At 44.1% G+C, this 17,912-nt stretch overlaps 1 protein-coding gene across 2 annotated transcripts; it reads left to right on the top strand.

The window, feature by feature from the left end:
• The first annotated feature begins 51 nt into the window (after positions 1-51).
• tbl1x (transducin beta like 1 X-linked) lies at positions 52-17,884 on the top strand. Of its 2 annotated transcripts, none has more exons than XM_084689055.1 (16): positions 52-345; positions 9,854-9,958; positions 10,446-10,591; positions 10,957-11,173; positions 11,898-12,030; positions 12,239-12,380; positions 12,526-12,589; positions 12,702-12,799; positions 12,995-13,055; positions 13,184-13,305; positions 13,470-13,544; positions 13,819-13,946; positions 15,083-15,248; positions 15,401-15,502; positions 15,754-16,132; positions 17,679-17,884. In XM_084689055.1, exons 2-15 carry the CDS (start codon positions 9,901-9,903, stop codon positions 15,778-15,780), a joined length of 1,539 nt encoding a protein of 512 aa, XP_084545181.1. In that variant the 5' UTR covers positions 52-345; positions 9,854-9,900; the 3' UTR covers positions 15,781-16,132; positions 17,679-17,884. The 2 variants fall into 2 exon arrangements, with proteins under 2 accessions (XP_084545181.1, XP_084545182.1); XM_084689056.1 differs by having other exon boundaries at positions 15,754-16,148.
• Positions 17,885-17,912: the final 28 nt, after the last annotated feature.

Below are 17,912 nucleotides of genomic sequence, written 5' to 3'. Positions count from 1 at the left end.
TCCACCCCCCTCACCCCACCCCACCTCTCCCTCTGCCGATGAGTGCCTGCTGCTGCTGTCTCTTGCGTTCCATTCTCAGAAACGCTGAAAAGTGTTCCGAAGCCAACCTCTTCGGCTTCACAGCTGTGAATGTAAACATACCTAAATATCACATAATTTATTGTCGAGGTGAAATAGACTAGTTACGCACTGAACGTAATTGGAGACCATCGTTAAATCAGAACTCGAATTATGATAAGCAAAATGGGAGGAAAGTCGCCGCTCGCTCACTGAAGTTGGAGGTTCTCCTTGTGGAAGAGGAATAGGTGGCGCGGCAATACCACAAGCACTCTCTCTAAGAGAAAGGTAAGTTGGAACTCTCGCTCAAGTGTCATGAATAACCTTGTAGCTGCACAGTGTATTACAGGGAGTCTTTGCACCCATTTGTGGGATAATATTGTGGGTATTGTAATGCACCGGCTCACATTGTCACTTAAACACGTGTGTTGAAATGCCTCTCACTGGATCAATTATTTTGATGTATTCTAACAGTTCACTTATTATGTCACAGTAATGATTATACATTACATTTCTGGACATATTTCAAAGCGAACACCCATCACAGTTAAAAATACAGTAACTTTTGTTAGCACGTTGTCGCTCTTTTGTGATCATCAAGTACCTTAAACTCGCTTCATAAGCTTCTGTTTAAAGCAATAAAAGCTTATTTTTTTACGCACCATTAATCAATTGACATTAACTCGTACTTTCAATAAATATGCAACAATTTAAGGTCGTTTCCCGTACAGATAGTTTGGAAGCTTATGAGTGGGGGAGGGGAGGGTCACTCAACTGCACCACTTGCTTTCACCGGGTAAGGAAGGGACAGTCTTGTTACAGTATCAGTCAATATATTCATTTCATTATAGGCCTGTTTATCAAGTGCTATTGTCATTCTAACGTGTGATATAAAGGTCAAATTCAACCTAATTCATTTTTTACCTGTTTGAAGTGCGTTTGAATTGAAAGTTGAGTGGGCAATAAAGTTACTTCGAATTGTGTACGCAAAACATGGACGGCAGATTTTTCAGGAATGGATGGGTTCTTAAGGCCTCTTAGGTCATAGGCCCGTGACACCCTATGCGTTACCTGTTGATGAGGTTGTTCAGGATGGCTTATGCTGCACTTCCTTGAAGTATGTAGTAATTGTGTTGTAATATTTATTCTAGTTAAGCAAGTAGAGTTTCCAAACATGCTTTTCATAAAGGCATTTTATATGTTGCCATGCTTAACATCAGCTTCTTCTCCCAAACACCAATTACATTAGGGAGGGACTCAGTGTTCCGATGCGTACAAGCATGGTTGTGGTGTTTCTTCCGACATTTGCCACCTCAAACAATGTGAACCTATCGGATTGCCAAAAAATATATGGAGAAAAAAAACTCTTACTTATGTCTTGCCTGTTTGGGTGATTGTGAAACCCAATTACAGTCATAAGGAAAAACTGTTTTCTGCCCTTTATTAAGAACAATGAGGTTTTATTACAGCCTAATTGCTTTTCTTGACTCAGCTCTTTTCCATTTGAGGAATTGTGAAAGCTATTAGTGTTGTAATGTTCCCACCCATTAGTATGTTTTAAAATAGGAGCCTGGTAAGATGGCCCAGTGCCTCTGCAGCAAGAGATAACTCTGTACATTGACTGGAACAGCAAAGACTGAATTGGTTTAAACCTCAGGGAACATTCTGTTCTGAGAGATTATATTATTGTTTTGTTTTCAGTAGGATGTTTCTAAAGAGGAAGATGGTTTAGTCTTGGCTTGCTTTGCTCCCTAAGGGCATACATGGATAACAAGAGTTGGGCCATGGGGTTCAAAATGTCTTCCCACAGCTTTCGTGATCTTCTTTCTGAGGAGACCTCTTTGTCTTTGACTTTGCTGGTGACAGTGCGTCACTAGGTGAGCGGTTAGCTGCAGGGCACCGCATGTGAGACATGGTTGCCAGCTTCCCTTTGGTGGCCCTAAATACATCATGATGCAATTGATTGAGAAGATCAACATTGGAGGATATCTTATTATGTACGTTGTGCTGAACAATCCCCATGCGTTCAAGGCAGAGATTCCCATCTTCACCAGCAGCCAGTGAGGGGTGAGCCCCTGTTAAATCCATGCAACAACTGCTCTGCAAGTCTGTATCTGACTGTCCAAATATTTCCACAGCAATATTTATTTATGATAGAACATGGGAAGAGGATCTTTTTTTTCTTTTTCAAGAATGGCAAAAGAGGCTTGCTGTTCACGTGGGCTACTAGCCAACTTACTGCATCAATTTCTTTTCTTGGACCTAAACTGCAAGAATTGTGGGTGCCCTTGTTAGAAGACAGTTTGTAGAAGACCCACTGTTCCTCCCACCCTGAAGAAGATCAAAAGCCACCCAGGCATATCTAATCAGTTGCTCTGTGAATTGTGTAACTCAGAAGATTGCAGAGCAATAGACATGCCAAGTACGATATAAAATTAATCTAGTGTAAAGGGAATACAGTTTCATGGTAAGTACAGAGGTAGTTAACTGTTGTTAAATGCATCCATTAGTTCCTTGTCTAGTTGATGGAGAGGATGTTCATGTGGTGATATAGGCAGCCTCCTGCTTTAGGGATTGGCACAGTGATTTCCAGCGCTATCAATCTTTAGTTAACTATGAATCACCGCTTATTCATCTGCTTAAACCTGTTCCTTTACTAGAAAGACGTAATGCGTCAATACCATTCAATGAATGTTGTATTTTATGGTAAGTAAATATTTCTTCTGCTGTCCGTTTGCTTATGTAGGTCATCTGTCTGCAACCTTGGCCATGGCCAGCCCTGGTTGAGGTTATCTTATTTTGAGGAAAACCCTGAACAGTGGCTCAGGGAACACTGCTCCGGGTACCATGCAACTGTCTATTGGATGCCAGTGAAAGTTTCATTTCTGCTTTGGTTAGCCATCCTCTATCTCTGTCATATCCTGCTGTGTGTAGTCTGATACACTCTCAGCACGCTACCCGCAGTACATTCACTTAAATTCTCTGACTAAATGTTAAGGGACTTGAGATTCTCTCGCTCATTCTACATGTATGTCACAGGACAAAATATGCCAATATGGCATGCCTATCTGATAAAACATTTGTTTAAAGAAAGCCTTTTGTTTTATTTTGTCATTGCATGACTCCAGACAACTGCAGCTGTGAAGCCACAACCCTGACTCCAATAGTTCCTCGACCGAGACGGTTCACAATGTCCAAACCATGTACTGTCAATGGAACACTGTATAAATAGTTCCAGAATGCATAGATAGTTGTAAATCATCACAGGAAGAGTAGGTTAATGATTAAGCAAGACAAAGGGAACAGAATAGTAGGCACATTCAGGTATATCTATCCAAAGTCCTTGTTGTTTTTCTGCCACTAATCCTATTTGTGATGACTGCATGCCAAGTGAATTCTACGAAAGCTTTCGTGTGAAAGGGTAAGTGCCCTTTGTAATGAAGAACTCGCACTTTATACTGTGAATGCACATAGCAGATGTACATTAGTCTAGTAGCTGTCAAGGTCCTGGTAACTGGTTTGCTTCAGTGGACATTTGCAGGATAGGGCTCTCACAGTTGATACTTTTGGTGAAACATAGTAGGGCAGATCTATCCACCACACAAATCCGAGAGATAATCTCATCCTTTTTAGAGGTGCTTTAGTAGAAATAGTGTGTCTCTCTCTCTCTCTACTAATGTGACTGTGTCCAACTATGAGTCAGGGCATGTCTTTGAATGAAGATTAGTGTTTCAATAGATACGGCCTCCCTGCTTGCTTGACCCTGGTGTCAGAGAGAAGGAAGGCTGAAGGAGAAAGGAGGGGGGCGGAGAAGGTGGGGGGGGGGGTGGAGAAGCACTTTGGGATGGCATGAGCAGCTGTTGACAGAGAATCAGGATCTTTTAGTCGCCATAGAAACACTTTTATTGCTCACAATGGTGTATCACCGTGTTTACAGCTTAGTATGAAATGGCCAGTGAGCCTATGAGTGAAAAGGCCTTATGGTCACGGTGAGACAGATAAAGTCACAGGGACAGTATGCTGCCTGCTGCTACAAGGTCTGTGCCCAGTGGAAAATGATTGAAATGTTTAGAGTCTAATGAGTAATATTTGAAGAAAAAAACAACATCCGCACATATGTACATCTGATACTTACTGAAGGATATCGGCTCCATTCAGTCTTGAAATTTTTACCATTGTCTGAAGAGAATGCCGCATAATTTCAGTGATGCGCAGGCAAGGAGACCTTTGCTTGTTTTGTGTCTGACAGCTGCATCTCCTGCTTTATTGAATTTGCTGCTTATCTCACCGCTAAGTCAACAGCTAATCTAGGCAGGAGTTGTAGTCAGGAATTCTAAGTCTGTTATCAAATTATGCAACACAGTGACACATAATGTTGCAAACCTGTGGTGTTGGCTGTTTGTGTCATGATTGCTCTTGATGTAAGGCCCGGGTGTTGAATAATGTTTAAAAAAAACTCTGCTCGGGTTGTACAAACCATCTCGAGTTGGAGCTGTTAATAACTGCAGTTCATTCCTACATTGGCTTTGGCAAGAAACTAAGGTGCGGTCCAAAGTGAAATAAAAACCTTCACCCGGCTCACCCGGAAAGGACTTTCATGACAAGGACACCAACACAGTTTTTCCATAAACCTACACCTATATCATATTTACATATCATGAATTAGTAAATGGCAGAGCACAACTGTCTAAACTACACAACCATTGTTACTCAGTGCCTATACAGTGTTAAGGATGACTTGGACCAGACATGGGAGGCCAGTTGTGCTGCAATGAGAATGACTGTTCTCAGACAGAGAAATAAGGCCCTCTGTATTCTCCCCCGCCATACTGCTTCCGCGGTAGAGACCTGGTATTTAGACATGGACTACCTCTCAGGGGAATGATGGATTAATTTTACAAGGCTGATTCCAGTAGTAATTACCCCGTTGGTGCTCTTGCCAGGACTAAAGAGCCTTCAGTCTTCCGTCTCCCACGGCTGTTGAACGCACAACGATTAGAAAGGCAGTTGCCGTCTCTGCGGGATGTGTCGTTTTTGTAAGAGGCAAATCTGCGAATGCAGAGGGCGGCGGGTGTAAGTTCCTGCCCATAATGATCATGTCATGATGAACGCGCTCTGTTAGCCAGTGTATCTGTGGCTGTCCTCACATGTTCCTTTGGGAACAGGAGAGCACAGGCCAGAGGCAGGCGTCTAATCAGGCAGTAAATGTGTCTACTACCCTGGTCTGTTTCTTTGTGAAGAATGTGGATTATAAAAGCTGTGGTAAGCAGGCTCTTTCGTTATTTGGGGATTTCTTTGTAGCAGTGGAGTGGAACTGTGTGTAGAGTGTCGAGGGTGTGCATCCATACTGTATCAAGTTTAGATGTAGTTTCTTATCGAAGACTAGGTCACAGATATCTGAGACAAAGTTGATCACTGTGTTCGTGCTAGAAAAGTTCCCAGCTGCTATGTTGTGTCTGTATTCTCTTAGTCATTGCAATGCTGCCGATTTTGGGGGGGGGGGGGGAGCATGCAATTTGTGACCCTTAACCCTTCCAGCAATGTAACTCCTAACTCATGCCACCTCTAGACAGGCGTGGGAGTGGAGGATCCCTGAGAGAGTAGACTAGCCTACCAACCCCCACTGGTTCTCCAACCTACATCCGCCGTCACTGAGTGACTCATTGAGAAGGCAAGGAATAATGCGTATAGTTGTTGTGACTACCTGTTTGTTGGGTCTTTATTTATCACCCCCTGTCAGACACCAACCAGCTCCACCCCATCTCCCTTCCCATCCCCCATGACTGCAGCCCAAAGCTTCAAAGGCGGGTTTAACCCAGCATGGCAGTTCAAGAGAAAATGGCTGCTGTTTCCAGGTCTTGTTTGCACATCTGTCAGGAGGTGACTGTTCAAGAGAAAATGGGGTCCTTGGCATGTGTAGTGTAGAATATGCCTCTACCTTCCTCTTTTTTTTTTTTGTGGTGTCCTGTTTTTCTACATCAGTCACTTTTTAAACCAACTGTTTTTCTCTGCTCAGTCTGATTTGGTTGATTCCTTAGAGGTGATTTCCAACTTTATGATCAGAATTCACTTTTTTATTTTGGACTGATTTGTATGAAACATATGAGTTGTTTAATTGTATAGTATATCATGAGACATGAAGCAGTCTGAACAAGATCAGGGCCAAATATAATGATGATTGTATTCCCAAGAGACATAATTTTAAAAGTAATCTGACTTGAGTCGTGTGTTTCTCCTTCTAGGTATCAAAATGCTCCTCCTGTCTGTTGCGGTTTTCCAAAGAGTGAATTCTAATGGAATGTTCTCATCTGCGACAGAAATTCTCTGTCCCTGAGTTCTACACCACGAAACATCCAGAATTGATATCTATTTTTAGAGGAGATTAGCCAGAGAAAATGTGCCTTTGCAGTTTTCCAATGCTGCTCTGTTGATATCCTATTCTGCTCTGTAGGTCTTCATATCTGTACCAAGGTTCCAATTTAGGACTCTTTACACTAGAGTAGATGAACCGATCAACAACATAATTTCAATCCAGTGTATTTTATTTATTTATTGGTTGTGCTTGGTCACAAAGCAGTCATGCGTTGGCTATGGTCTGTTCCTTGCTATTGTCCTCACTTCCTATCCTCAGGCTTTGAAATCAGCTGTGACCTGTAAGGTTGTGTCAAGGGCTGGTTGGTTAAAGTGGTATGACGTCGTAAAGTAATAACTGTTACTCTGGAGTAATGATGACCCTAATGAGCCAGAGGACCACCACAGGGAAGCTCATCATTACCCAGTGGGATATCCATTTGTTAGTTCAATAGAATGCGGATCCTAATTCACTGTGTAGGGTAGGGTATGATGTGGCACTGCTTGCAATGAATGTACATTTACATTTCTGTCATTTAGCAGACGCTCTTATCCAGAGCGACTTACGCTTAAGTACAGGGCCATTCCCCTGAGGCAAGGCCCAACATTATTTGACTCGGCCGGTAATCGAACTGGCAAACCTTCAGATTACTAGCCCGATTCCCTCATTGTTCAGCCACCTGACTACCTTAATGTTAATAGTGGAAACGCACCAGAGGCAGAACAAACCACCTGATGCTGTTGATCAGTGTACAGGTTTTGTATGGATTTGTTAAGTTTACATCCTTATTAATTGAGTCTTGCTGTCCAAATCTTTTTTTTCTTCTCCTAATGCTGGCTTTAAACAGTTGGAGTGGAGTGAGTCATCGCATGAAGGAGAAAACACTTGTAACTTCATTGCCAATATCTTCCTTCTAAGGAGCCAAATTTCAATGACCTGGTCAGGATGACAAACACAAGGTCTTGTATTACAATGGAATATAAAAGAATGTGATGGGTTGTGCAAACAGATTAGCGAATGAATGCAAAACGATTTTCATTCCTGATATCCACTTGGGGTGAGATGACACTGCGCATTTTTACTGTACTGTGGTATCAGAAGTCCCAGCCTGTGTCTTCACTGGTGCTGTCTGTCACTGTCTCTGCCGTATTCCTTTCACTTGAAACGGATCATGACTTCCTCGTGGGACTACCCTTACCTTACCAGCGAGTGGATATGCCCGCCACAGCACAAAGCTAGTGCCTAGGTAAGCGTTTCTGTCAGCATCCCTGGAAGAGGCCGTGTTTTTTTATCAAGGGACAGCCTGGATGCCAAGGGAGCGTTGTAATGGATGGTGGCGTCATGCGCCCAATCTGATACACGGATTAGTGCTGCTGCCGACTCCCCTGGCAGACACTCATGCCCCTCCAGGCTCCTCACTAATTATGGTTCCAGTTGTTTGTTGTGGAGTGGCAGCAGGCATGGGAGCACTGGCTCACAGCTTTGATACAGAAAAGCTTCCAGGCCCCTCCTGGTATCAAATGGGCTGAACGAGTGTGGCTCTGTGCTCCTGTCTAGCCATGGTTGTGGGGCTGCACTAACTGAAACTGCGGGGTTTTGTGTCTGTTGAGAGGTTTTTGGTGGGTAGCCATCTGTAGGACTAGGACATGCCTTTTTCTCTTTCGACCACAATGTTCATGTACCCAGCTGTCTGGAACGAGGGATTTCGTGTTAAAAGTGTTCCTTTTGGGGATTTGAAATGCATTCCAGCCACTGTGATTCCAGAGGAGGGAATGTCCCAGTGTGTGAGATTTGATTCTCACTTGCCTTCAAAATTAAAGCAGCCATCTCATCCTGTTTGGAAGAATTTGTGAGGCACGCTCCTGCTTGGCCAATTCCAGGCTTTTTTCATTCATGGCCCGTGTCTGTGGTGGTGCAATAAAAGCTGGAGTCCATCTGAAAGAATATCCCAAGGTGAACGGTGAATTATTCATGTTGAGTAACATGTTCAGCCCTGTTGGCAGTGTGCCCACTGGTAATTGGGACAACACTGTTCTCTGTCTATTTTGTGCTGGTTCCTGCTTGTTGCTATGCTACCAAAGAGAAACATGAGTGAGAGCTGAGGCTGTTTGGTATGGAGGTTTGAGAGACATGCATTCCTACTGCCTGACAGGCTGGGCTGGGCTGGAGAGAGAGAGAGGTCCTCCATTTACTTTCCACAGGTAAGGCTGAAATAAAGCACATACAAACAGTGTTCACAGTCCAGCCTAGAAGCAGGTCTAATAATGGCCTGGTTGAGATTTGCTAGGAGTTTGGCATTGAGCAACTGGAGATTTTAATCCTCCAGACCATTTTAAGCCATCATTAATTCGTTTTATGAATCATGCTCATTTAAAAGTGATATTAGATTCCACCTTTGACTATTCTTATGCACAATCGCCTCTGCCAATTAGCTCATATATTGTTAGAAAATGATGAATCATTTATTTTTGTTAAGTGCTCATTAGCCTGAAGACAAGGTCTTATTAGTGGGAGCAGAATAATTGTTGTTGTCAGTATTAGAAATCCCTTCATTTTAATGATGTTATTGTTCAGCGACTTGATTTTATTCATAAAGTAATTTCAATCCATGTGAATAGAAATAAATAATCAAACATGACAATGGTGAGAATGTCAAGCGTGGATTGTTTTAAAACTGTCTAGAGTAATATATTTGGCTGGTGTCTTTATGTACATATAAACAAGGGGATGTTTTCCATGTAGGTGGATGAATAGTAGCGGCCAGAGTCAGTATGGCGGAGGCGTTTTCTTATTGCCTGTAACCAGTCTGGCATTTCATTTAGCTACTGCAAAACGAAAGGTACTGTGTAATACTGCAGTGTTGGTTTAGCACCAGTCTGAGGGATAAAATAACTCCATGCCCTCCTTTGCCTTTTACTAAATCTCTCCAACCTAACATGTTATGGCCCCCTTTCTTTATCAGATACCCTTCTATCTAGATGACTGGCTAGGTCAGTAAGGGGAGACTCCAACCTCGATCCTCTATTACCCAGATGGATATTGACTCGAACACACTGTTGTCAGGTCAGGGTGAAGAGCTGAGAAATACTTTGGTTCAGCCGTGGAGATTGATTGGCTGGTCAAGTGACCCAGCAGCTGGGTCTGTCAGTGAGGCTTGGACTGTTGTATTGGGCACAGGGAGGGGGGCGGATGGGGGTGCACATGCTAATGGCGACAGGAAGTCAGGAACATCCTGGGTGATTGTGTTGGGGAAGCACTGCACTGCTCACCCTGGGCTCCGAGTTTCAAGGGGCTTCTTTATCTCTTGGCGCTCAAACATGATGGATGTATTGCCATCTGCTTCAGTCCACTTGAGGAGAGGCTTGGTCCAAGTCTTGCAAAATGTAAATAATAATCACCAAATATCTTATCTTATTTTTTTCTCTCTCTTTTTTTATTATATAGAGTGGGCGGAACCTTCCTAAATACCTCATCCATTGAGGTGGGCTAAAATGAGTATAACCAGTGACGAAGTGAACTTCTTGGTCTACAGATATCTCCAAGAATCAGGTATGACTGCCACCCAAACCATGTCTGCTCTCCGCCTAACTGACTCGTCAAAACGAAAAAAAACGAAAGCCGCTCAGTAGACTTGTGAGACAGACGACCACAATCGCTTGACTTAATGTTTGTGGAAAATATAATCCCAGTATGCCCTCCAATATGCTTGTCTGGTGGATCGATTTCCTTCATATGTATAGTTGTCAACATGCCATTCACTCTAACCTATTTCTCAGGCCGTGAATGAATTATTGAGGCCGCAGCTTCTGTATTTCATTACTCCATTGTTGGAAACGCTCTTTCAAGCTAGTCATTCGAGAAAAGCATGCCAACTCTGGCATTTCAACCGGCCCTTATCGCAATTGTTGACAAGTTTGGAAACATTTGTTTTTGTTGATACTGCCGTTCAGAAAACATGTTTTCACACACCGGACAATACTTTTGTCTTTGGTGCTTTCATTAAGGAAGTGTTTTTTGGTTTTGTTTTCATTTCAAGGTTTCTCCCACTCGGCTTTCACCTTTGGCATCGAGAGCCACATCAGCCAGTCCAACATCAATGGAACACTAGTGCCCCCTGCTGCCTTGATCTCCATCCTGCAGAAGGGCCTCCAGTATGTGGAGGCAGAGATCAGCATCAATGAGGTGAGCAAACAGACTGCAGCCTCCTGGCATGGTGGCCTGTGCCCCCTCCCCCCCCCCAAACGCAGCCACTGCCATCTAAACTTTCAGCCCAGCGAACTGTACACCTCTTGCTGCATGGAAATCAATGGTGCTATTTACGCACGGCTGCCCCTACTAATATACTGGCTCTGTTCAACCTTGTGCAGACTCATCCGAATGCAGTGCAGGTTTATTGATTTCTCTAATGACACCACTGGACGTCATTGCACTATAGTGTCTGATAAACAAAGGAAATCAAATCCCATAGTCGGTGATGTCAGTTAACGCTTCTTTGTTTTACTGAACACTGACGGGTCAGTAACCGTGTGTGTGTTTTCTCCTGGCAGGATGGTACGGTGTTTGACGGGCGGCCCATCGAGTCGTTGTCGCTTATCGACGCGGTGATGCCAGACGTAGTGCAGACGCGGCAACAGGCTTTCCGCGACAAACTGGCCCAGCAACAGTCCTGCGGTATGGCCGCCAGCGTCTCGGGTCACCACGGCAACACACCAAAGAACGGAGAGGCTATGCAGAATGGAGACGAGAACGGCACTCACAACATGAGTAAGAGCAGGCCTGACATTCGCGTCAACAACCCCAACTGTGTCTGTGTGCACTTCTATTAAGAGATGTACAACAGCGATGTGATACCCCATAACACTGGGTTTTACATTTTACACTGATTCGAACCAGGCACATTTACCATCTTTTTGTTCCGTTTAGCAAGTTCGAAAGTTCAGTCAGAGAAACTTGAGAGGAGGGGATTGGGTGCCGATCCAGGCCAGGGGAGGCCGGTAGCGGATGTTTGTGTCAGCAGATCCCTCTGGGATAAGGGTTAACAGTTTGGGTGGCTACAAGCAGAATTGTCCTAGTGTAATGACTAAGACATGGAACGCTCTCTAACAATGCAAGCTCAGGTTCAAATACCCAGCTCCTCCCGTTAAACTGTAGCTCCTTCCTTTAGAGGCTGCTTAAAGTGGGTCAAAAAGCTATAATTATGTTGTAATTGCTTAATAGATAACCGGTTTTCCATTTTGAGGCAAATGTTGTGTGCCATTTAACTCCCATTTAATTATCAAAATGTATTTAAGGGAAGATTTATCAAATATCAGGCAGACATCTATTTACTAGACATTTTTATTAACATTTCTAAACCAAACCAATAGAACGTGTAGCCTACGTAATTATTTTAGCTTATCTTAACTTATGTATTTTAGTTTGTGTATTTGATATCTGGGGGGTGGTACGAGGTATGTAGCTAACCGAGGGTGGGATGTTGTGTCATCAGATAACCACAGTGAGCAGATGGAGATGGATGTGGATGTGGAGATCCCAGCTAGCAAGGCCACAGTCCTGCGAGGCCATGAGTCCGAGGTGTTCATCTGTGCCTGGAACCCAGTCAGCGACCTGCTAGCCTCAGGGTGAGTGGGCCTTTAGTTGAATGCTTCTGAATGTACAAGTGAACCAGCCTGGCTGGACCAAGAGATTTGGATGTGTCGAGTCTGAAGAAGACCCTCCAATATTCAACAAGAGAAACATACTGTACACACATATACACACACACACACACACATACCAGTGTGGATGTGGCTGCTGGTTGACTGGTCGTTCTGTTTCTTATGCATTCAGTTCTGGGGACTCAACAGCCAGGATCTGGAACCTGAATGAGAACAGTAACTCGAGCTCCACCCAACTGGTGCTGCGCCACTGCATCCGAGAGGGAGGCCAAGACGTCCCCAGCAACAAAGACGTCACCTCACTGGACTGGAATGTAGGTCTTCACCCATCTTGCATGCTCTGCCTCAAAACAGGGGGGAAATCACTTGACTGTCTCCGTGCAGCCAGAGTAGTTAAGTAACGTTTTGGTCCACGCGCCCCCCTCCCTCCCCCCTCCCTCCCCCCTCCCTCCTAAACAGAGCGAAGGGACTCTTCTAGCAACAGGGTCCTATGATGGATTTGCAAGGATATGGACGAAGGACGGTATGTATACACCATCTTCAGTTCCTTGTAGTTGACAATGATGTTATGGTCTGTGTGTTACACATATCAAAGGCTGTTTTTTTCTGAAGAACATTGATCTGTCTCCTCACAGGTAATCTGGCAAGCACTTTGGGGCAACACAAAGGGCCCATATTTGCACTGAAGTGGAATAAGAAGGGGAACTCTATCCTCAGTGCTGGTGTAGATAAGGTGGGGGTCATTTAAAATGTACATTAGTTTTGAAAAGTATGAAGTCATTATTTTCAGAAAGAAGTTAGTGTTGGCCAAAAGCTTCCAAAGACTTTATTTGAAGTAGCATCCAGTCGCAAACAGAATAGATCAAATCACTATATAAAGAATCCAAATACTACACAAAATATATGTAATGCATGTGTCCATTTCCAGACGACAATCATTTGGGATGCACACACAGGAGAGGCCAAGCAGCAGTTTCCTTTCCACTCAGGTAAAGCTAAATCAAGATGATCTGTAGCTGCCGATTGAATCTGCAGTTGTTGATGTCAGTGAAGCAAGCCCAGAGTAGATAATATAGCGTGTCGACATGACTGACCTGAGTTGGGTTTGGTGTCTCAGCCCCCGCTCTGGACGTGGACTGGCAGAACAACTCCACCTTCGCCTCCTGCAGCACGGACATGTGCATCCACGTGTGTCGGCTGGGCAGCGACCGCCCTCTCAAGACCTTCCAGGGACACACGGTAAACACACGGCGCGCTCTTCACACTCCACCTCACGGAAGACACGGCGGTCGTCGCACAACGGGCTCTCTGCGTAGAGGATGAGGAGACGCAAAAAGAGCTCTGCGCGTTCCACTTTGTTCTGAAGAATTCTTTACAGACTGTCTTTGTTGTTTGACTCTCAGAATGAAGTTAACGCGATTAAGTGGGATCCATCAGGAATGCTGCTGGCCTCCTGCTCTGATGACATGACTTTAAAGGTGAGACTAGATGATCAACAAGTCGGTCCCTTCGTGCAGTGGTTTCCAATAGTTTTCTCAGGCATTTTCTGGAACCAAATTGAATTTAGTATTGGGAAGATGACTGCTGCTAAATCTATTGATACTTTCCAACGCAATTGGTGTAAATACGTTTTTAAATGAAGCCCATTTGTAAAATCAAGTTTAAGTTAGCCTAACCCAAATGTCAGCATTGGGACAATAATTATTCCACTGCGCTTTTTAAAATGCTGCTTCCTGCTCTCCCTTCTGTCAGATCTGGAGTATGAAGCAGGACGTGTGTGTCCATGACCTCCAAGCTCACAGCAAAGAAATATACACAATCAAGTGGAGCCCGACAGGCCCTGGAACCAGCAACCCCAACTCCAACATCATGCTCGCTAGGTGAGACTCGGCACCATCTCCGTCCCCCTACGCAGTACCCGGGCAAGCAAACTAAAACGAAAGGGCTCGAAATGAGAAAACGTTGACTGTCTTGTAAGAGGAGAACAGACGTGCGTACCGGAGGAGGAGATTCTTATAAAGCCCTGACATTCAAGATGAAATCCATGCAGACCTTGGCTCACTCTCTGCCAGCGGCCCAGAGCCTTGGCTCCTGACCTTGACATGCGTGCAGCATGCGGAAATGTTCTAATTCAACGAGCACAGGCATTTATGGCTTCCACTGACATCCTAGAGTACAGGCACATCATTTCACTGCGGATGTAAAACCGCCACTATTGGCACGGCTTGCAAGGAACAGGATAATGATCTTAAGTAAATGTCACCGTTGTGGGAGAGATATAGCTTGCTTCTTGTCCCATAATGTATTCTCTTTTTCTTTTTTTTCAACTCATTTTTTATTTAGTTTAATCTCACATTTCTTTCCCCAAAGCTTTTCAGAGTGTAATTTTAAATGTAGCTGGAGGTGGCTCAGCTTACCTAAAAATAAAATTTTAATGAACAAGTGCTGATGACTGTCAGACCACTTGTTTCATCTGTCTCTTTTTTGGTGACAGCATCATGAGGAATCTGTTTATGATACTGTATATGTTTTCAAGCAAAATGTTCCTGCACCAAAAATAACCTTTAATTTGTTAACCTGTTACATTTGGTGTCAAAACACACAAAATAACACCTTAGCTAACCTGTTAAGGAGTGAGTTCTATTACCGACGCTTCCACCAGAGTGAGTTATTTTTTCAAAACGGAAGCTAGCTAGCTTTAGTTAGCTTCCGTTACCTAGCAACCGAGCATACTCGTAGCAATGCTACTACCTGCCAGTGTTACTTGTTGTAATTGTAAATTTTGAAGCCTTACTATAGCGTTTGTCATATAGTTTTTGTCTATCGGAAAATAGTGGGTTGGAATGTTCAGAATCACACGTGTGACGGTACTCTGTGGGGCCTGCTTTCGAACGATCACATCTGTGTTACGCTAACAGGGGGTTGAAGGGTGGATAGTGTGACACGTTCTTGTTTGGCTCTGTAGCATCCAGCAGAAGACATGACCGTGTGGTCTTGTGCTCTTGTGGTCCCGCAGTGCCTCCTTTGACTCCACAGTGCGCCTGTGGGACGTGGAGCGTGGCGTGTGCATCCACACGCTGACCAAACACCAGGAGCCCGTCTACAGCGTGGCCTTCAGCCCCGACGGGCGCCACCTGGCCAGCGGCTCCTTCGACAAGTGTGTCCACATCTGGAACACCATGGTGAGGATCTGATGTTGAATGCAGGGATGTCGATTTGTTTTAGATGTGTGTGTGTTTGTGTGTGGGGGGGGTGTCCCCTGGTTGAATGGAAAGGAAACTGGCCAATCCTTCTGGACTTGGTTGTGATATCGTTGTGGTTTGTCTTTTTCCAGACGGGGGCCTTGGTGCACAGCTACAGGGGGACTGGCGGCATATTCGAGGTCTGCTGGAACAGCACTGGAGACAAAGTGGGTGCCAGCGCCTCCGATGGATCGGTAAGATTTCCCCTTTTCACATCCGCCCTTATCATGATTTCACATCGTTTGTATGTAAATACGTCTAATTTCTCCAATTCCTTTTGCATCTGTTTATCAGCTGTTTAGCCTTCACATCCATATTGCTGCTTACACACTGATAACGGTGATGTGTTAAAAAACACCCACCACTCTGGTCTCTGCTTACCGGGCTGCAAGGAGGGGAACCGAAACACTCACGTCTAATTAATCCTGTTATCTTTGCCCTCCAGGTATGTGTTCTTGATCTACGAAAATAGCATCCTAGCAGTGACTTTGAAGACGGACCATGGATTGTGCAGTGAAAGGCCATCTGACATCAGCAGACACTCTCCAGCAAGACTGGCAGTGTTGACAACATCCTCAGTGGAACCACATTTCAGGAGTGTGAAAACCTTTTTGGCAAACCAAAACCTCCTAAACTTCTCACGTCCCATGGACGTGTTTTCCAGTGGGAGACCACAAAGGGATTGGGAGAATCCACTGGACTGGGCTGAAGCCAGTCCTCCTGATTTGACCCTCTGTCTGAGGAGATGATGTAACATGCTGTCTTTCTCCTGGCCTGTGGTCTACCTGCTCACTGGCTGAGGTTCTGAAACCTCCAGAAAGAAGGTGTGCACAGGAGGAGGTGTGAAAACAGACAAATCAGTGTTGATGTGTGTTTGCCGATGAATCGTGAAAGAAAGATTTGTGTTTTAGAACTTCTCTGGGCAAATGTTACTCCATGATTTGAGTAAGAAGAGGAAGGCTCAAGGAGGGTAACATCCTAAGCGATACTCTAGCATCCTGAAATGAAAAAATGCTTAACTTCTCCTCAGTGGAGAGTGGTTTGTTTCAAGCCGAATTTGTAAGAAATTGACTTTTAGAAGTCTGAAAAATATGTTGCTGAGAGAGTAGTTCTGAGCTCACATTTAATAACATCATGGTCAGCAACAACAAAAAACTGCCAAGTTTAAACGAAGTTTGGTTTACTAGAGGATAAACATTTTGGTGGGCGTCTGTACGAGATGCCAAAGGTGTATATTCTCCCCTCTGGATGTAAATTTAATGAATGTAAAGATATGTAAATTAGATAAATACACAGACTTATATACTGTGTATATAGGTTTATATACAGTACACTTTAATGTCATCTTGGGGCTCAACACTGGCTAGAGCTTCTTTCCTAATACTTTACAAGACCCTGGATAACTGGTGCATGACAGACATATTTCTTTTGTCACATTCTTTGTTCTTTTATTCTGCCAATTATGCATACAGTATATTAAGGTGCTTTGTCAGTAATGTGTGACATTGGTTTGGATCTCAGTTATACTGTTCCTCATCTCTAAGGCTTTTCTACTTTGAAGCCAAGTGGGATCTGTGCCTCAGCAACGCCTGCTGCAGCAGACCACCCGGTGGACAGAATGGAACTGAACAAGAGTGCACTGTCACCTGCTTTGCTTCGTAGCCCAAGGCGCTTGGATTTCCCATTTCTGGAACAGGATATTGCAACTCTCGTGACATCTCGTCTGTGATTAGCCTGGCGTCTGGGTAGCTGAACAGACAGACACCACATGGACTGACCTGAAATAAGAGCCAACTTTTATCTCAATTCTTCAATGCTGCTGAAGTAACAGTGTCATGGGTCATCTACTGAGCTGTTCTAACAACCCTTCTCTATTTGACACCTTCCCCTGATCAGTCGGGTAGAAATCCAGTGTCTTATTTGTACTGGCTGAGCGTTCTCTGATTGGTTAAGTAAAAGTACTGCTGTTGCTTCTAAGCTGTGATTGGTTTAGTTGGGTTGAGGTCCCGATGTTGCCACCGCCTGATCTAATTGGTCAGATCTAACTTCTTATTTGAATGCCTGTATTATGGGCTTAGCTTTAATTGTGTGCAGTATGTCTGTCTGCTTCAGCTTACTGGGGTTATATTGTGAGAGCAGTGTCTACAAACTTAACAGGCCATGACTTTGATATGCCTTTTTTCTGGTCCCTTTACTCTCAGTAAAGCAAATTTTTAGAGCAATGTTAAGTGCACTTTTTCAGGGTAGGGTCAGCTTATGTTTCGGATTTGTGTAAAGAGAGAAGGCCAGCATTTTATTTCCTATCGCATTTTCTTTCTTTTTTTTTATTTTATTTTTTACACATAATCTTTTTTTTTTTTTTTTTTGCAGAGGGCCATTATTGTCTGTGTCAGACTAAGAATGGGGCTGTTATTTGGGGGCCATCTTGGCTTGCTGAAGGGCCCAGTGTGAAACAAGTGCTGTGACGGCCATCTTTCTCTCCCACTCCCAACCAGGGCGTGCGCTCACCTGTTTCCAAGACGATAAAGTCAACACTCAAATGTCTCAAATAAATCACTCTATTTTGATACTAGAAATTACTGTGTCTGTGTTCTGTATTGTCAT

This window comes from Hypomesus nipponensis, chromosome 23 (genome assembly GCF_054491055.1).
Source record: "Hypomesus nipponensis isolate SF chromosome 23, ASM5449105v1, whole genome shotgun sequence".
Taxonomy (NCBI): Eukaryota; Metazoa; Chordata; class Actinopteri; order Osmeriformes; family Osmeridae; genus Hypomesus; species Hypomesus nipponensis.
Note: the sequence above shows the minus strand (reverse complement) of the source record. Positions and strands in the feature narration are given on the sequence as shown.